Source organism: Vanessa atalanta, chromosome 5 (genome assembly GCF_905147765.1).
Source record: "Vanessa atalanta chromosome 5, ilVanAtal1.2, whole genome shotgun sequence".
Taxonomy (NCBI): Eukaryota; Metazoa; Arthropoda; class Insecta; order Lepidoptera; family Nymphalidae; genus Vanessa; species Vanessa atalanta.
The window spans coordinates 8,390,703-8,412,903 of NC_061875.1; the positions used below are offsets into that span (position 1 = coordinate 8,390,703).

The following is a 22,201-nucleotide window of genomic DNA, read 5'->3' on the forward strand; positions in this document are numbered from 1 at the left end:
TTCCTAACTACGATAAATACTTCACGAGTACGACAAAAAAGTAAAATGTAAATAAGTTTATTCACGGTAAGACAAAAGCTTTAAACAGATTTATTTTATGAAAAAAATACCTAGATACAATCCAAATGATAATTATATAATAGTTTCTTGGACATTACTGCTTATGATTGTAATCATGCAAAAAAAAAAGGAACATGTTCTTAAATTAGTAAATAAATGATTACGCTAACCTCAAATTATAAACAATTGAATATCAAAATCTACATCAAAATGTACGCTAGATAGAATAACACAAATTGTATTGATTATATCACGATATAGGTACATTACACAATACTCACATACTCAATTTCCAATCCAATCAAACATCATATATCCAATACCCAGAAGCAGAATAACAATGGCCGCGATGTTATTGTGACATTTATCTCTTTGACAAATTCCAATGAATTTAAGCTTATAATCGTATTCTATGTATTCTGTCTACTTAATACCTTTAATTTTCCCTCACTAGGACTGACAGGTCTTCAATATCAATAATCGGCTTATCAATACTGAATTAGAAAGCAGAGAGTTAGTAGTTTGAACGTGCTATTTCAGAATCGGGGCGGTTTATTATTAATAGTTTTTAGTTATGGGTACTTATTTTCATACAAATAACGTATTTATTTTTGTACTCTTTATATACATATTATATAAAATAGTCATATAATAAAATGTGGACTGATAATCCTTAATAAAAGCGAATGATGTGTACTTAAATATTTTAATATTTAAAAAAGAAAGTTTTTAGGATTAGGACACACAAAAAATCTATTAAAACATGAATATCATAATAACATTTTTTAATGAGTCATATCTTATATATAAATATTAATATATTACTTGTGTTAGTCATGAACATTCGCAAAAAAATCATCTTATTTGTTTTTAAACTTTTTACGATAATCGGTGTTACCCCATGCCGTTGCCATATTACATCTTTACTTTTTTAATATTAGAACCGAGGGTCTAACCTCTTTATACTACTGCGATAAAAATATTCCGATAAGCTTCAAAACTTGAAATTCGGTATGCGAATAATATTTACGTCGCTCTTCCTATTGAATTAATGAAGATTCACTCGGCGGTCCCAGACACGACAAGCGCTTCAGAACTATCTTGTAGAAGCTACAATAATATATATGATACAGGAGTCAGTGTTAATACGGTACAGTATGTCTATACTAGTTATACCATCTGATTATGCATTTTAGTTGAAAATAATGTAAATACATGTCAAAATTTGCTTATCCTTGAGAATCGAGATTATTCTATGGACAGTCTTTATAGTTCAAATTGACATTTGATTCTCCAAAAGGAGTTGCTTGACACAGGACTTCCAATAGTTTATGTACATACTCGTAAATATGCTATTTTCATATATATAAAGTAAAATATTATAAACATAAAATACGAACCGTCATATATTAAGCACACTTCATTTATAGACCTTGTCTTACTTTTATTATTTATATTTCATACGTGTAATGGTGCCATAAAATAGAGCAAACGATAAAATAAGAAATATCATTGAACATCTTGGTAGTAGCTTATTACTCTCGTGTACACCTTTGTATAATATATCATGTCTAATGTCAATGAACCCTTTTTTTCTTTTTTTTTTATCTTAAGATCAAAGGCCAAATTGAGTGGCCAGTAAGGATTATTTTACCTCTAACCATATATATATAGATATTGCTACTATACAAAATATACATTATCAATAGGCAAACAATCAACTCGTGGACCTAATTAAACTAACTCAAATTGGCTTCAACAATCTCAAACTAACATGGAAACAAATTTGATATAGATAAACTTATAACAAAGTACACGAACTCGTTATAGTCTTGTTACACAACGTGTCTAAAGTCTCGTAACGTCATGAATATACTTTTATTCCAGAGCCGTCAGGACTACAGGACAGCGTTCCTGAACTATTGCAACAACTCGAACCCCGTGAACCTCGCAACGTATTATGACTCGCATAACAATTACGTGCAACAGCTGACCGCTACCAACGCCATGATAGAACAATATCATAAGCATACATTACCTACAATATTACAGGTAAGATTGTTTTTTATAATCGTTTTAAGTACAAATTTTGTCATGCGAATATGAACTTTATTTAATTACCCATATTAAATTATTTTGCTATTCGTACGTATTCGTACTTATTATTTTAAACCAAACCTACCAACAAATCAAGGGTTTATGCAAAACTTTCCTATATTATGTACTATTACTACTGTACTTATTTCCTTATATTGTATCCACCCTTCCTTTACAAACATTTTATTACAACAAATCTTTCGAAGTAGAAAATCTTCGAGCTAATATTTAGATTTCTCAAACTAACACGCATCAAAAATAGCGACGTCATGCTTAAGAATTTTTCTCGACTGAAAATATAACGTTTCAAAAATGTTAAAATTTTTAATATAAATTTCAAATATTCGTATATAGTACTAGTGCACATTTATTTAACAATTCTGTAGTCATATAATATTTTTAAAAGGTAAATTTTATTACGGTTATAAATATAAATATTTTGAAATTCGAAGCATTCATGTAACCAATTACTTTTACGAAGGTTTCAAATAAATGAAGAAAAAAAGTAATGCTTTCATGGTAATAGTGATTCAGCATTATCGGGTTATTATTCTCAACTAAGTACTTGGTTTCATTAAATGAAACGTCCGATTATTATCAAAGCAATTTTGTATATACATATATTTTGAACAACAGTTATAACAGTAGAATTAAAACAACAAGGAACGTGTAGGAACAACGTACACCAAAAATCACCTTTATAAAAAAGTTTTAAAGAGTTGAGTAAGTAGGAAACAAAGTCAGTGATTATACGGCTTGGTACATGACGAAACATCAGCAAATTTGTAACAAAACTCTTCAAAATTGTTATGAAATGGAAAATATTTCAATTATCCTTTGTATTTATTCGGCATGGTGAGCTAATTAGTTAAGTTAAATTATTATTTCGTTAATAATCATTTTGTTTAAATTAAATTCTATTATTATATTTACCGTTACCTTAAAATATATAAAAAACGGTTTATTTAAGCGGTAAAAGATATAATAATTTTATATCTGAAAATAAATAACATTTAACATGATTTGAACACCATATGATATTTACAACATAATACTTTGTATACCAACATAGTTATAGCAACACATTACATACTATAAGTTTATCGTTTAAAATATAATACTAATAATATGTTAGAATAATATATTAACATATGTAAACACTAATAAAAATAGGTTATAATATCTCGATCATTAATGGGCGAATCAAACAACAAGAATACAATAATAATGGATAAACTAATTTAATGTTAAGGCAATTATTTTTTTGTTTTAGTAAGTTTTCTTTGCTGGTAGCAGGACTTTGCACAAACCTTTGTACAAACACCAAGTAAAACCCGTCTGGGTAGGTACCACCCATTCATCAGATAATAGTACTCAGTATTGTTGTGTTCCGGTTTAATGGCTCACCCAGCCAGTGTAACTACAGGCACAAAGGACATAACATGTATTGTCTGTGGGCGATGGTTACCATTTACCATCAGGCGACCCATTTGCTCGTCCGCCAATCGATTTCATAAAAAAAAATAAGTTATTAAATAGCATCATAGTTAATAAAGCATACGTGAATTCAACCCTCAACATCAACCAACAACAAAAATGTAATAACACAGTTTTACAACCTAAAAATGGAAGAACAAATATTATTCAATTCGGTTCAATCTAGTCTCTCCAACCCTATTAATCTCGATATGGAAGGCTTCAAGCGCACAATAGAAACACGAACAGATTTTAATTAAACTGACGGTTCCTCGCTTTAAAGCCGGATTCATGCAAGATGCATATCTGTTAGTGACGTCTTGCGTTATTACAGGATATAATATGTAACTTTTGACATTATATTCGTTGCATGTATGTCGACTTAACAATGGCAGTTCATATCGGTTTACCTATGTATATAAGAAAACAAAATATATAAAGATCTAATCATTAAATACCGTATAAATACAAGATATTAAATAAAAATTGAAATTTGAGATGGAAAAGTATGAACAACTATGTTGTAACTACAGAAACTTGAGACGAAACTGTTTTTATAAGATATTCAATCTACGTTCTTTCACTATGTAAAATAGTTAACAGATCGGAAGATAAAATCAATTCAGAATTCTCTTGTAGGTATATCGTAACAGTCTTGAATTATCCAAAAATTAAAGATTTTATCATACGTGCCAAAAATAGAAAATATAATTTAAAGTTACATCAAATTTGACGAGTTGACGACAAGTTTTTACTTAAAAAAAAAAACTTACTCAATTTAAACTTTTAGTTTAATCAATATTCATAGCGAAAACATGTTTATGGGACTGTTCGAATTTCAGTTCTTACCAATTTCGTAAGACGTAATTGCTCAACACACTTTATAGTAATGTAACCGTAGATTTTATTTATAATTATGTACTCATACTGTATCTGAAAATTAGCGCTTAAACTTCACGTCTTCTTTTCTTCTCTTCTTTATGCTTTTGTATATATATATCTGTATATCTGTATGTAATAAAATTCACTGTCAATAATTTCGAAAATTCATAACTTGTAATTAATGAAAAATTTTATATAAAATCGTATTATTTTTAGTTACATACATATATGGAAATGGTTATATGAGAATTTAAGTCACCTAAGTCCAATTATGTCAGTATTTTTATAATTTAGCCCTCGCTGGTTAAATAGGGTGTAAAAGAGTTATTACTTTAGGTCGTTGTTTTTTTCATCTAAAAAGTGGAGGTGCCGTAATTTTTAGCCGAATCTTTATTTTGTAAACGGAAATAAATTATCACTGAAACCAAAGAATAAAAACCATTAATTAGACCCAAAGCCATCACATATTTTTCATGGTGCGTTTTTTTTAATAGAACATTTTTAATAAGTATAATTATTGTGGACAAATAATTAGATCTAAAAGAATATGTTTTATTTCATTTTTAAACATTTTCTTGGTTACTGTGATTTATTCATTGAATATGAAGTTCGAATTTATGAATAAATTTTGATGATATTTAAATCTACGATACAAAATTGTGTTGCAGTTTTGTAAGAGATTGCTAGAAAACGGCTGAAACGACAAGTTTTCTAGCCAAAACATATGCGACCTAATTTTCAACATTTTATTATAAACAAGTATTGTATAACACTGACCGTGTAAAAACTGCAAACTACCGGTATTTAAAAGATTCATAACAAGGCTTAGCATATTAACATGCCAAAATGAGATGCAGAGTGGTCGACTCCCCTTCTACTTACTAACTACTTACCTGTTTAACTTTTTTATACCCAAAGCTTAAGAAATAAATATCACGGTCTAAAATATAATATTAAAAATATTTATATTTTTGAAGGTCTGTAAATTATAGGTACTTATGTAAAAAGTTTTAAGGTACAATTAACCTTCCAATCGAAAAACGCGAGAACCCAAAATAAATTAGAGTAAAAAAAAATTACATATTCACGTACAAGGAATATTCTATTGCTTATTGGGTTGAAAATTTATGTCCAACGCTTTTTTATTCGGTTTTGTATCATGTAATTAATGATAGTACGTTAATTTCAGGAGCTGGAGGAAATTTTGACTGACGTAACGACTGCTGTCAGTGACGCGATTTGTCAAGAAGGAGAAATAATGACCGACAAGGTATTGCGGTAGTTTTATTACACAGATAATATTATGAATGTTTGTTTTTGCAATAAATAAGTTCCTTTGTCAGTTACAAGTATGGCATACCATACAAGATATTATTAATAGCGTATTTTTTATCTCTGAACATCATGTTAATAATACTAATGGATTAGAATACCTAATATAATTTTTTGCGGTGCTTTTTTTCCGAATTTAGATATTTATATTGATATTTTTTAATGAAGTTATATTTGAATTTTATCATTTTATTTAGATTAAATTTTATCTTGAATCTTTTATTATTATTATTATTTCGAACAGAGTAACAACCAGCTTCGACGCTACGAGTCTCTATGTGCGCAAGCGCGCGCAGTATCGAGCACTGCGGATTTGGCGCATCTTGCGCGTACGCTGCTAACCAACCAGCCACCAATGCGGACACCGCTACGTGCTTTCTTGCCACCGTATCCACCAGAACCAGATGATCCACCGCTTGACGTGGCTGCGGTATTCTTTTCTTTTATCTCATTTAGTAAAACATATTTTATGTTTAAATTGGTCATTATCTAGAAAATATTCGTTTAATATAGAAAAAAAAAAAAAAAAACATTTTTTTTTAATTAATAATTTCAATTAAATTAATCAAAGTATTGACCATTAACATTTGCCATTTAAATGGGAGTTTATTGATGATCCTCTTTTGTAGAATTCCTGACTAATAGATGAAATCTTTAGTCTTTTTTCATCGGTAGATAATAGATAGCTAGAGGAAAATATGATGGCATTTCTGTAAATTATAAGCTTAGATTAAGGCGAGGGAAGTAAATGGTACCCACGCCACGCTCGACGGGCAATCAGATCAAAATAAAAATTTGGTAAAACGTGATGCGAATTTATATACTTTGTATTATGAACACGTTCAACGCATTAATGGACAAATCGGATGCGGTTGCACGGTCATTTAATATGTGGTGTATTTTTATATACTTAGAGAGTTTTGTACAATTTAAATTAAATACAACCTGGACAAAATCGAACTAAATATTTTCACACAAGTTACGTTTGTCAAATAAATAATAAAAATGACTAATGTCAAATAATCCGTCGTCTTAGAATTTATTCGAAACAACTTTGCTTCCTGAAGATTTTAAAATCACGTGACTAATTATTATAAGCAGAAATAAAGCACAGCATCACTTCAGAGGTATTTGATTAGATCTTAATCAATGGTTTTAGGTTAGGATCTACGTGATCTTTCGCCTCAGCAATCTCTGCTCTTGGCCATCTCAACTCAAAAAATATTCATATTGTTATTATAATTATTAATAAAAATTCAATTACATATTTTATAATTAAATCTAACTACTGAAATGATTTTATGTGAAGTTCAATATTAAACAATACTTTTTAACAAGCTATCGCTATTATAAAGTCGAAATTAAGGGTACATATTTCATGATTCCTAGATTTATTACAATAAAGCGTAACTATGATCTACTGTAACTACTGAACTTATTTGAGTACAGTCAAGCATAATGCTCTACTGTACTCAAAGACTCAGTTCACTTTACTATACTATTCGGTCACTGTTTTAGTACGAAAAATGTTATATTGAAAGTGATTATAAGGACAAAAAAAAAATTAGTACTAGTAGTAAACTACTATAATTGAATACCGCCTCAATACCATAGATTTAAAATTGAAAATGTTTTCTTTGAGTTTTTATTGCCATTGTTCAAATTATAAATGCAATCATTTCATGTCACCAAAAGAAGCCAATTATCCCAACAGCCACTATTGTCTAGAGAGCTTTCAACCAAAAATATATGTGAATCACTCATGTAATGGAGCTTATTTATAATGATAATTATAACTCTACTATGAAAAAACTACTGGGTTCTGTATTGCATTGTATCTATGAAGCGTAGTCAATTGACAGTACTTTTAATTAAATTAAAATATATTATATTCAAATACGTATATACAAGCACTATTGAGTCATCATTGTACTAAATAAATTAAATTTAAAGCATACGAAAGATAATTAATAGTTTATCAAATTGGATTTGTAAATCCCGTATGAAAAGTCAACGAATACTTCAAAATAAATCTACATTTTCGTATCATATTCATGCATCTACAGAATAATATGCCTTTGGTGTACTTCTATTTTTTTTTACCAATTTGAAGAGCTTATAAACAAAACGCAGTGACGTAGGATGTTAATTGAGTGGACGGAACCGATTCGTATTAATTTAAACTTGAATCCCTAAAGTAATGAATGAGCAAATTAGATATATATTATACTTGCCAACTCCTAACTATATAAACAAATTTCTCTATGAATATGAAGCACGTGGAGTAAATAATTATCATAAATATATATGTCATTGCACATACAATTCAATTATCATTTATAATTTTGCATTACGTACCTTACAAACCAATGCAATATATATATTTTAATAATATTGTATTCAATCCAATCTATTGAAGTACGTTCCGACGATAATTCAGTCTTTTATTCGAGGTATCGACCCCGCTATTGTGTGAATTTTTTGTATATGAAATAAACTTCATAATTGAAATACAGCTCCTGCAGTCCTGGTCATCTGATTTGCATAGGTGGCCCTGTGTGGTAACGTTATTAACTCCACCTTCGCCCGTCATATCACTCAATCTTAATTCGTAATACAGATGAGATATAATGATTTAATTCGTTTCTGTAAGTCCACAGACATGAATATATCAAGTGTTATATTTTTTTTTATATTAAATTAAATGAAAATTTATACTTACTTATGTATGATTATAATATATCTATATACATTGTATATTGTGTACGTTACATACATTAGCCAAGGAATAGTTTTGAATTGACAATATGATTACCAGGAGAGCATGCCGCCAGTGTTACGTGGAGAGATGTTGCTTGATCGTATGGGCGGAGGGCAAGCACGGCTGAACTACGAGCAACTGAGAAAGGACGCTCAAGATCTTGAATTACAAATCAAACAACTACAGGTATTCTGAAAAATGAAAATTCATTAATAAAAATATTTTCACTAGTTTCAAATCTTACAAATACGTAGTTATTTTTATATAAATAAAGACTTGCGTAAAATATATAATTATCGAAACTCAATTAAACACATGAAAATGTCTCTTTGTAACTATAAAGAAGCTGTGATAATTATGTAACTGAGATAAATTAAGTTATCTCTGTAGTTAATGTATTATTGTTGTCACGAATAATACATTAACGAACAGGTAACTAATTTATTATAAAATATGCTTTCAAGATTAACTTTCCTGACAAGAGCAGTTGACTTAATTATTTTATTTAGCGATGTTATAATTACTTTTATTCATGAACACATTAAAATATACAACGTATTCACAGGATGGACTGGACTCTTTAGCCCGGCTGCAGGCTCGGAGCCTCGAGGGAAGCCTGTATAATAAAGTCAACGAAATACAAGTAAGTTTTTGATATCTATAATACAAACGCTAAAACAAAAAGTCAATCATATACTATGTCATTAAATCTATTATAGTAAAATATTATAATTATTTCAAAACATAGATACAATCTACAAATTTTATTAATTCGAATAAATTTAATGACGTTATTTGTAATTCTATTTTTTAATTTCTCTTATTAATTAGACTCTCTTTTGTAAATTCTCATTTATAAGCAGTAATATTTTTTTAATTTATAATTGTAAAACTGTTTTAAGTGTAGCTAAATATAGTATATATCTTTGTTTATTCGCTAGAACATTACTCTTAATTATAGTTCAAGTTTATATATTAATCACTTAAAGTAAATTAATTTCGTATTTTATTTAACATGCAGTAAACATAATATAAACTTAAATATTTTATAAATTATTATAATTTGTTATTTTTAATAAAAGTAATACAGAATGAATTATTTGACAATTCTTTTACAAAGGGTGAGAATAGGTATTACCGAAGACGTGGATTTACTGATAACTTGACACTATTGTGAGAAACAGCTTTGAAAAGAATCTTGAATGGATGCGACTCGATTCCATGCTTTATATGACGATATTTTATTTTAAGTTTTCAAAACAGGTCATTTTATCGCTCAAGATTATTCTTAACTTTGAAACTTGGATATTTATAGAGAAGTACATCATAACAAAATATTACTAAGTAAGTTTACATCAATATACTTTAGGTTTACAAAATATGATTTTTTAGATTATAATAATAAAATACTAAAAAAAAATTATGTCAAAGCTAATTTCGAAAATACTGCATTGTAAGTTTCGTAGATATTTGCTAACTTAATAATTTTTCTCAATTCCAGTAACCAATTTGAAAATTATTATAAAGGCAAAACTTTGTATCAATGAATGTTTGTTACTCTTTCACCGAAAAAATATTGAATGGATTTGAATTAAACTTAGACTTTATAAATATATTGTGTGAATTGTCCAAAATATACTGACATGTCAAGTAAGTATGCAAAATTTTGTATGAAGCAAAACTTGAACTTCAAGGAAGGACGCGGGTGAAAACATCCCCCTTAAGTTGAAGTACTTTATTCTAAATATGACCTTTCTAAAAACTCACATAATATGTAGATATTCGTAGTAGTAAGTAAAGTTGAAAGTGTAAAGAATATCAAATTATATACTATACAGGAATTTATAGTTGTATTGATTATGTGTTATCATTGGTAATTTTCGAAATTTTATTCGTACATTAGATAATCTTAATCTATATTTGGATTTAATGTGGTTGTATCAGTAAAACTTCCCGGGTTTTACTGTTAAGAGATTCTAAGCAGTACGAAGTTACACTTTCTGGAAAGCAGGCAAAGTCGTGAGTCCTTGTGTCTCTTGTCGATTTCGGATAGCTATTCCATCGAACTACAAAAGTAAGAGCATGGACATAGAGCGTGCATTAGCTCTTAAAATTTCTTCTTAGTAGAGTATTATTCGTACACTTTAATATCTTCTAAATATAATATTTAAAACAATACTTGGTATGGGTTTGGCATAATTAAAGGGTAAATGTATTTAAAAAATAATTAATAAATAGCAATAGGTAAGTATGGATTAAGAAGGTATGGTATACGAAATATTTATAACAATATTTAGTTTATTGTCCCTCCTGTTGTCACCTTTTTATCTAAGACTATTCAATTATATCATCGTTTATTTTTACACATTTATAAATGAAATATATAGTGTATACATATATGTATATAACAGTACTATTGACATCCTAACTTCTATACATTACAAATTTCTATATATTTAAAAAAAGCACCGTCGTTTGTACTAGCGCCATCTACTTCCGTTCTAGAAATGTATCTAGTTATTGCAGCTAGAGCCATCTATGATAATCTTTTGAACATTTTACCAAAGGCTTCGTAGCGCATACATTCTCCGAATAGACATTTTGCATATAGATGGCATTAAATATAAATTTAAGTATAAGACAAGAATCTAAAAAAATATATCCCTTAAATCACTTTAAGATTTTACGTAATTTTAACTCATGTAATATTGAAGGGTTTTGAAAAATTGTACCATACTTTTGATAATGTCTACAATAGATTTACAAACATTCACTAGGCACTATTCTATAAATATTTGACATAATAAATAAGTTTCCGCCGTAAATAATTTGAATGTATGAAAAAAGAATAAGCACATCAGCTCAGTTAATTAAAAAAAAAAAATGTTGTGTGATATTTAATATAATTATTTTAACAGGAGGATATATCCGTCAAGAAGTACGACTATCGCGCTACGCAGCTTCACCTGGCTGCAGTTAGAGCTCAGGTAAGTTGTATTGTTTATAATAATAAAATTAATACATTATGAAATGAACTATTTTACTATATTTTTACGAAAATAAAAATTTTGTTCAAATACAACAATTATCTTATACGATATTATTTATACGACAGACTGACCGTTAACCGGCCGCTTCGCTGGGCATACCCTAAATAAAACCTTTTTTTAATTTAATAACCATTTCGCGTCGATTGATCAGTATCATAGTGATACGTTCAGTAGTTTCCGTGTCATTGATGCACAAAGAAAAAAAAAATTAGTTAAAATATATAAAAGATAGATAATGCAGACATTTCTAAAAAAGAACTTTTTTATATTACTATCAGTATCTAATCTCATCAAAGCCATTAAAAAAACGCTGTCATCTCTACATATATACATTGTTAAGGAGTAATAAATGTATAATATGTAAACAGACAATTGAATCCTATAAAAAAATGTTTACTTTTAATGTATAATTATAAAGTAAACCATTAAAATAAAATCTCATTTGTATGACCAAAAAAAATTACTTAACTAAAAATGCAGTTTGTTTTGAAAAGAAAACCTTCAACTTCTGAACAAAGATCACATTCAGTGTAAATAAACGCTAGAACATTTCTAAGCAAAGCGCGCATGTCATGTTGCGACAAGTCTCCGAGCCATGCGGACTGGGCCTCCGACCTCCAATCAATATATTTCAATATTTCCCGCTACTTCTCCCGGGCTTTTACTGTGGTTTTTATATAACAATTAAATCTAATATTGAGCAAAATAATAAAAATTATAACAGTGAGAAATTAAATTTCCATCAAAAACATTAGTTTGGTTTATATTTTATTGGCGCACGAAAGGTAAGTAAATCATTTATTAAAATAATTATTTAAAATTATAATAAATACCAGAAATTGTTTTAAGTATAAATATCCAAAATAAAATAAAAACAACAATAACTATTTCGATGTGATCAGTGCCGCATTGCGCACAGCCTCCCACTTATTCAGTCTGAATCTGAGATGAGATCTCACGGTCTAACATAACCTACGCATTTTGGTATCAGCTGTGTATTTGATCTTAAGATACACTTAATACTTCTTAATAAATACATATATTACGCGGGCCCTTCTCTCTACGATTGTGGATAACAAAAAAAAATTAAGTATCGTGCCAAGATGGGTTGGATTTCTATGAAAAACCATATGGTAAGTGACAGATGTTCTTTTCGTAATATTAAATTATTATCGAATGGCAAATCTTATTCTAAATTTCTAACAACAAACAACATTAGATTACAATAATTACCAATACTCACACAAAGGAAATTATTAATACCTATAAATAATTAATTATACTAATTCCTATTTAAATACCTTTCATTAAAATAATATAAATTATTATTATGGCTAAATACTACATATTTAACTAGTAATTATTAGTTTATAGCAATATATCTAGCTAAGTTTAATCTGATTTTATTTTTTCTAAATTACATAATCAACTATATTCAATAAATGCATACAAATTATTTTATGGTAGCTTAACGATATATTTTATGTTATATTTATCTATAAATAATATTATAAAATGGAATTCTCGCTACGACATTTTTAAAATAACAACAGGTGACCCTTTTCTGTTGATTAAAACATACGAGTATAACAGATAGGTAGGTAAGTGTATAATATTGAATTATTTTAAAGCAAATATTTATACATATTTCCATTTAACAATTAAGTATCAGTTTGTCATATATATTTTTAATTAAAAATAAGTGGTTTATTATTTTTAATAATATTTTTTTCTAAGGTCTGTATAAATTCCGAATTACATAACGTGAGTATATCATGTAAATGCCTAAATAATTGTAATTGCCATGACCCGTTTGGCAAAAAAAAAATAGAACATGATTAAAATCATTATGATTCAAATATTATGTGGTGTTTTATCACATAAATGTTTTTTTAAGCTAATTAAAAAAAAGCAATGTCATATTTAGTTATATAAATTTTACTAGTTACCTAAACTAAATAAAAAATAAATATTTATTATCAATTTATCATGATTACATAAAATAAAGACAAATTTAAATTTATATTCATTTTTATTTATAGAATACCAAAGAATTTTCTTTGTGTTATTCGAAAATTTCCCTACGAACACAGAACGCTGCCATACCAGTTTTCCCGCGCGACCGCGTAAACAGCGCCTCTTGTGGGCATGTCACAAACTAATATGCGTCATTTGTACTTGATTATGGTGTGTTATTCGAGACGTGTTTGTTTCCAAAATTTTATTTATTAACTTGTATAAGTCATATACCTAGTGAATAAACATATTTATTATTAATATTTATGAAGGTGAGTCTTTGTCATTTGTATTTTTTGGTTATGTAATTCGTTCTGTTATAAACTGTGACTGATAAGGCAAGTATTACTATTTCAGCATAAGCTAAATGATAATCGTGGTTATTATTAGCTCGAAACTAAGTCAATTATTTTGTTAGTTGCTTGATGAATAATATTTAATGATTTTTTTTATCTTTAATGCTATCACCTAACCTCAAAATAATTGATGCTAATTTATGAAAAATATACCATATTGCTACAATAGTAATACTTACTTTTTGTTTAAAAAGAAACCAACTGAATTCAATACTCTATTGTTTTCAATCATTAATATATAATATATTCTTTAAAAAATGTACAAATCTTCGATTGTAAAGTCAGATGTTTAGGCGGGAAACAATTTAATATTTTTATTGTGCACTTAACACATCGTGAAAGTTGATATTTTTCTTGTATTATTACAGGTGGACATTACGTATTTTGTTAATTCGTAAAGAACACAATGAAACAAACAACAAACGAAAAGTCAAAGAAAAATGGTTTTCATCTAGATGATGATAATGTACGATATAAAATCAACAAGGAATATTTTAATAACGCCAATAAGCAAACGTCTAAAACCATTAAAAAGCAGAACATAATTGAACAAGATGATGACAGTGTTCGGTATAAATTTCCAACAACTCCAACACCATCAAAATCAAAATTATTGGAACGAAAACCCAAACCTAAGCCCAAAATTAAAGTTAACTTTTGGAGTAATAAACAAACAGTAAACAGACTTAATAAAGCTGAAGTAAGAAAAAACAACATTCGCAGGCATACTGTCATAGGCAGTAATGATGAACTCGCTAGTAAACCAAAATCATCTGCCGTCAAAGTCCGCAAACGTGTATCCTTCCTGCCTTCCCCACTCTTTTTGGAAAATCATATACCAATGGTTACTGTGCCTGATGATTTGACAATACAATTAAATGAAGAAGAAGCTAATGACCTAGGTGAAGATCTTAACCTTGCATTTAGTAATAATAAATCAGCTGAAAATAAATCTAATGACAATACTGGGAGAAAAGGAAGAAGTTCAACAACGCAGACCAGTCCTAGAGTTGCTAAACGTAAACATAATTCTGAAGATTCAGATACCCGATCTCAAGGTAATGAGTATGAATTAGAATTCTTTTCAAAATATGTAGTTCAAAAACTTAGAAGAATGGAGACAAATCAGAGAATTTACTCTGAAAATTTAATTAACACAGTTCTTATGTTAGGTCAACTCGGTGAATTGAATGGTAAATCAAAAATAGGTGAAGCATAATATATTTACATATTTATTTAAACTACTCTATACAATATATTTACAATGTATTAGTGAATAACACCATTTTAAATATTTGGATACCTTATTTTCATAAAGGAATGCTGTTTAATAATATATTTATAATATAGGCATAAAAATTATGAGACCATTTCCAGCTGTTATACTTATACATATAGATAGATATAACTTGAGGTTCTAGGTTAAAGTTGGTTTTAAATAAAATAAAAACCTGTTTTTGAATTAATAGACTGTTTAAGAATTTTGAAAATGTTAAAAGCACTTATTGTTTTACAATAATTTGTGGTTTATTTGTTCCAAGAACTACAAAAACACTTGAAGTTTGAATTAGTTTGAGATTGAAGTTAGTTTAATTGTTGTTTATAACATTCAATTTGTATGAAACTATTTCCTAAATCTTTCAAATTGGTGATCAATGAAGTTAAAGTATACTTTTATTATTAAATTATGTTGTACATTATTCAGATTTATCTAAAAATGATATCTAAATAAAACATATTCTTTATTAAAGAGTTAATTAGCATGTTGCATATATTTATATATTGTGTTTTGAACTTGAATATTTATTCTGTCTCTAAATGACTAATGAATTATATTACTCTAAGTAAAAAAATGTGTTAAAATATGAGTAAAGTTAACGTAAAGTTATCTATGAAATGTTAGTTTGTTCTTAATTTAACCATTCATATTAAATGAAAAGGTTTCTGTGATGTTTTTGCATGAAAAGTATATTAACATTGTTTTATAGTAAACTTTCATAATGTGCTAGTTGAAGCTAGATTATTTCCTATGAAGCGCACAGCTTAAATTATTTATATTTACTGTTCATGTAAATTAAGTAAGAAAAAAAGTATTTGTTTATAATGGTTCTATAATATTCAGGCATTTTGATTTTTTCAAAAAAAGAATTGTTAGTTTTATTTTATTGTGAATAATTATGAGTTTTATATTTCGATGTTTATGTTAGGTTAGTGAATTTGTTTCACAGTACACTTTTCGAACTCTGTTGAGTGAAAACATTTTTAGGGTTTTCTGTTGATGGTCCGGTTTGTTTGTATGAGAATGGACTGCCTTACTAATAAATCATTTTCGACGAATTTGTTTTATTTTCTTTTATATGATTCTGACCAACAATTTGCACAGTTACATTAAAATATTGTGATAGTAAAAAATCGTAGTAAGAGCTATTATAAATATATTAATTATAAAATCAATATGTACCAACCTACTTATTTGTGTAGTTTTATAATAATAAATTTGCACGAGTTCAATTCTTCTGTACATTTACATCATTTTAAATTTTACGTAACCAGAAAAGCTTTTAAGATTCATTTAATAAATGAATCATTTTGACCCAGCTTCGGTTTTGACGGAGTGTACATAGTACACTTTGTATGACGTAGGCGTATTTTAATTTGTGTTTCAACGTCAAAGCTATCTCATATAATCTTTGGCTGTATTTTTATTTTATTTGTTAAAAGAAATATTTAATAAAACAGCCTGTTAACGTTTTATTGCTAGGCAAAGATTTCCTCTGCCTTTTGAGGTTTTCAGATTACTCCACCAGCTTCTTCAATACGGGTTAGTGTTGGTGAATATACGTGGCAGATTCTCATTCACCACGTGCAGTTTCTTCACGATGTTTTCCTAACCCACGCGAGATAAATTACAAATATTAATTTAGTGGTGCTTGCGTCGGGTTTTTAACTCGATCATCAGTTATGATTCACGTCTTGTTACCACTGACCCATCACGGTTAAAAAGTACCTCCTTCTAGTAAAGACTATTCAATAAAAAATATATAAAAATCAAACCCATGAGCAGGTTACCTACAGAATTCTAATTTTTTTTATCTTTTCTTTTTTGAATCTGAATAAATGTTTATTATACGTTAAGCTAAATATTAAAGTTTATGTTTTTTTTTTATTTAGATCTAAACATTATGAGCCACTTCGAAATTGTCAACCATTTCAATGGCGAGGCTTATGTAAGATATAACATTACCTTTCTTCCGAATTTACCTTCATACTTTAAAATAATTACTACATTGGAAGGTACCTAGACTACGATAATGACCCATTTGACCTAAACATATTCTTTTCATTAACGGTTGCGCAAATGCCGTAGGGACCAACCACATCACCAATTTCACGCCGAACTCAAATGCTTCAAATACCTACTACGTTTAAATACTTTTATTTGTTCAAGGTCAAATTACTACAGTTATTAAAATTTTCTAAAGTTATTTCGTGCTATTTATTCCTTATTTTATGTCTTATTGATAAAAACTTTGTTATTCAAGAAGTTGTTACTATTCTTAATGACGATATAATATATTCGATCGCAGTTGATAATACAATGCAAATACCTAACGTTCTCCGCAGAATTTTTAATACACATTTAAATTCAATGACAGCATTTTTTAATAATCATAAAATAAGATAACACGTGGCATAATTATATATAAAGTTTTAGACGTACATTGCACAGAGACTACTTTTTAATATTTCTTACACTTTCAACCTAATTCAAAATATCTATAAACTTTTCTTAAAGTATAATATAAATATAGTATAAGTACATAAACACAAAATATTAAAAATAAACTTTCTGACTCAAAAACTACTTATTTACCAAATTATTTTAATTTTAATCTTTTATAGATCTATTTTTCTCCAGTCTTTCAAAATTTTATACATTTTGATCTATCTATATCTTGTAAATCTAAAATGTTTTTTATGTGAAAGGGTTAATTTTCCACTAATCATTTTGACTGTTACGTATGGATTATACCTAATCCTACCTACCTACATAATCAGTAAACATTTTTTGAACCTCAAAAATATATCAATCTCATGATGTGCCAATGGAAGATAAAATTATAAATTATATAAAATATATATTTAAAACGCAGTAGGTGGCGATAGAATCCGTCCTACGCTAGAATTATCGATTGTCTATTAGTAGATTTATTCATAATCTATCAACATCATTAAAAAACAACCCACAAGCAACAAAGACGACAATTTAAATTATAAAACTTACACGTGCGCCCTTAACATAAAATCTCTTCAACTAAAATTATACTTCGACATGAAACCGGCAACCAAGTGTAAGCAATTAACCCCGAACAAATGTGACAACACCTTCACTTAGGACACTTTACATTAAAGTGGATAAACCTTCGTCAGAGTTTGACTCTTGCTCAGCACATGCATTATTTGAAATTATTTTTTCTATTTAAAAAAAAATATTCTTCTTGCTTATATTTATATAAAATGATAACCTATGTTGTCCGAATTTAATGTCGGCTCAATAGTTAAACCACGTTAATCTTAATCGAAGATTACAACACAAATTCGGTCATGCCACCATTTAGTTTGCATTTACTTATTTTGTGTTTATAATTCGTGTTAGCTATAATAAAGAAACCTACTTGTTCCGGCAATCCGCATAGGAATAACTTGGCGAATTAGATTTCAAGCCCTTTAATGAGAAGGCTCTGTCTGTTCAGGTGTGGGATATTAACATATACTATATTGAAAAAGTTCATCTATGAAACGATTTTCGATTAGATTTTGATCTAATAAATACTAATATTTAAAAAAAAGAAACAAGCATCAATTACATTTTAGAGGATTTAATTTGAGAACTAACTATACATAAACCAGTCGTGTTGTAAATTGAAAATATAGGTATACCATATGTAATATAAAAAAATATAATCCTGTAATAATTCTACTCAATAATTTGCTTCGCTCTTCGTTATATCAAGAGAGCATAAATTATATTTTCAATATCACAAGAAACTGAAAATATGTTCACAGTTATAACATTGACTTTGCAACAACTTTGAATGTCTGAAAATTATCATATAAACTAACGCAGTAACGAAACAAGGACAAAAACTATACATACTTTCTCTATAGAGTTATAGGTGGTTCAATTAAGCTGTTATCTTTTAGGTTTTACTCATTTTTCTGAAAGTGGGTCTTAATTAGCGCGACACAATTTCAACTAACAATATAACTTCTCTAAAACTTTTTTGTTGTTTGTTCTTTCTATATAAATAGGTATATAAATTGTGCCGAAATACTAATTTACTAACAATTGACTCAAGGCTATATGTAATCAGAGCTTATTTCCCATTTATTTCTTTACGCTTCACAAGTAAGATGTAAATATTACACTAACAGAGTAAAAGATACGAAGCGTACTTTGTATTTTCTTTGTTCTACCCGTGATCAAAAGGTTGTACGTATTTTTTTTGAAGTCTGAAATGTTGTCATGTGTAAATATTATTAACGTAAGTATTTCCTATAGGACATCATTATTAAACAGTATTTTTTTTATTTATCTGTGTAATTTATATACGTTCTGTTTTTAGCTTAATCTGTAAGAGAGCTACCACTGAATTTACACAAAGTAGTTAAGTAATAGCCTTTATATGTCCTACTGTTAGGATAATGCCTCCTCTCCCTTTAAGGAAAAGGTTTGGAGTTAATTTCAACACGACGAAGATCACAAGTTTTCTCACGATGTTTTCTTTCACCGCCGAGAAATTCGGTGGTGCTCGACTGGGTTAGAACCCGCAATCATCGGTTATGATGCACTAGTTCTAACCACTCCATCCATCTCAGTTCATTTACCAAATTAATTATAATAATATTATATAAATAGGTATATTTCAAGCGTTTAAAAGTATAACAACTGCGTTTCATGCCGATTTTTATCAATAGCATCTACATTCGTAATGGTGAGAACTCAACGTCTAATTAATTTTATAAAATAGCGTACAAAAGTACTCGTAAAAAATATTTGAAAAAAAATAAATATTTTATTTGATATTACATACATATACATCTAACTGAAAATATAAAATGTATGTTTGTGGACGTTCATCATCATCACATACGAAAATTATAAGAAGTATGAACGATGAATTAGTATAATATGCGGGTTATCGCTTCTTATTAACGTAACTAAATTAACAGTCTCGAGATACTTTAAGGTACGAGAATAAACAAACTCAACGCCAACTATATTTTGTTCCACTATTAGTAATAAGCCGTGCGTGAATAGGCACTGAATTCCATAGAAAACCAAAAACTGAGTTTTCGAAGTAATACCGCAAATGAGATAGAAAAATCATTTCCGAGAATAGTATAGTAAATTAGATAGAAAAGTGATTTGTGCGGATGAGTGTATTCACGGCCGAAAAGTGGCTGTTGTTAGCAAGCGGTTGCTGGGAAACGTCGGAGGCACACTACATCCGGCGCCCGGCTCAGTCGACTCCCGCCCGCCCTCAGTTGCGGGCTTAGTGCTTACAGCGTCATGATATCCTAGTACTTAACTTTATCTGTCAGTCCTTTTTGTGTTCAGTATTTCTTTTTTATTAGTTTTCGTTATGTAAAAATTACCAATGTGATGTGACTAAAACATTAAATGTAGTGACGTTATAAAACTTTAAAAAAGTGAATTATTTTTATTTTCGAATACTTCAAACCCTTCACGATTAAGATTAGCTTCAATAAAAATAATCTCATATGCTTTGATAGTTTTCTTAGAATTGCAATAATTTATGAAAATAATATTTTTTCATTGTTTTGTACTCCATCAAAGTTATCTCAATTAGTCTATATTACTACGATGTAAAATTAGTGAAGATAAAAAGTGTGACAATTATTTTCAATAATTCAATGGTTAGAACTATTTATTATACTTAATATTAAAAAATGGATATAGTACATCGATTACATTATTTAGTTCTATCTCAAAAGTCGGATTTAATGACTATGGAAAGAGAACAAAGAATGCGTATGCGACGGCAATCAAGTCTTCCTGAATATAGCAAAGCTAACAAAACTAGGCAACGTCTTGAACAAGCATATTTTAATGACGTAAGTGTTGGTTATTTCTTTTGATGTATAACATTTCCTTACTTTTATTGGAACATGACAATACGTATAGAACTTTCGTTATTATAAAACGCAGCCATGTTATTATATTTTAATAACATGCATTGTGTAAAATCCTAAAGGTTACTAATGGTTACATATCATAAAAATATACATATTATAATTAATTATTACTTTATAATATGTTTTATTTTTTATTTTATTTAACTTGTAAATTACTACTTAAATACAATAAGAGTATTTTCACAGCAAAAATGTAACCAACCAATCGAATTGGGTTTTATATAAAAGAAAACACAATAAAACGCTTCAGTTCCTTTTATTTACACATTAAATGAATCGAGTAACCATTCGCTCTAAAGAAAAATGATGTCTTTAAAAATTTCAATTCGAAAGGATCTTATTTTAAATCACTTGTTTTGTACATAAATAATAACAGTCCTTTACAACGCTAGTGAATATGAGTAGGACAAAGATAATATTGTTACTCTGTAATTTAATATTGGTTCAAAAAGGTTGATAATAATTATTATAAATAAATGTTTGGACGCGATATAACGAGGATACCGTTACCTGAATATTTAATATCCAATAACAAGTATATTCTTTTTTCATTTTAAGAGACATATATTTTTTTAGTATATTCACCGAACACGAAAACGGTTAGACCAATGTGATTATTATTAAACTTGTTTCCATTGAGGTAGGTCCCCAGGTGCTCCCTTGTTTTTTTCAGTTACATACACAGAAATTAAAAAATTAAAATAATTTAATTATTTTTTTTTAATTTTTGCTCTTCATGGTGTTTTTTTTAATTAATCAGTTTAATTCTTAATGCCCATGCCCGTCTATTGGTATTAAGAAAAATGCGGTTTACTTAATTAGCATGAACTAATTCTTGTTGTATATAGAAGACTTACTATTGTAATTCACTCTAAAAAAAGTTATTCTTGATTGGAATATATATAATATTTAAATATAATGCCGGTAAGAAGTTACTAATAAAGTCGATA

The 22,201-nt window shown here is 28.2% G+C and overlaps 2 protein-coding genes across 2 annotated transcripts in view; both read left to right on the forward strand.

Annotated features, from left to right (window-relative positions):
- The window catches only part of LOC125064072, a 170,388-nt gene that overhangs the window by 117,820 nt on the left and 30,367 nt on the right, over positions 1-22,201 (forward strand). Inside the window, exons 6-11 of the mRNA XM_047670853.1 lie at positions 1,948-2,112; positions 5,705-5,785; positions 6,092-6,277; positions 8,666-8,794; positions 9,174-9,251; positions 11,527-11,595. Of these exons, the coding sequence (XP_047526809.1) occupies positions 1,948-2,112; positions 5,705-5,785; positions 6,092-6,277; positions 8,666-8,794; positions 9,174-9,251; positions 11,527-11,595 (708 nt within the window). The remainder of the gene's footprint in view (positions 1-1,947; positions 2,113-5,704; positions 5,786-6,091; positions 6,278-8,665; positions 8,795-9,173; positions 9,252-11,526; positions 11,596-22,201) is intronic.
- Positions 13,792-16,367, forward strand: LOC125064070. The gene is made up of 2 exons (XM_047670850.1): positions 13,792-13,946; positions 14,399-16,367. Exon 2 carries the CDS (start codon positions 14,437-14,439, stop codon positions 15,247-15,249), a length of 813 nt encoding a protein of 270 aa, XP_047526806.1. The 5' UTR covers positions 13,792-13,946; positions 14,399-14,436; the 3' UTR covers positions 15,250-16,367.

Coding starts and splice junctions, on each gene's coding strand:
- LOC125064070 (XM_047670850.1), top strand. CDS start 14,437: ATGAAACAAACAACAAACGAAAAGTCAAAGAAAAATGGTTTTCATCTA.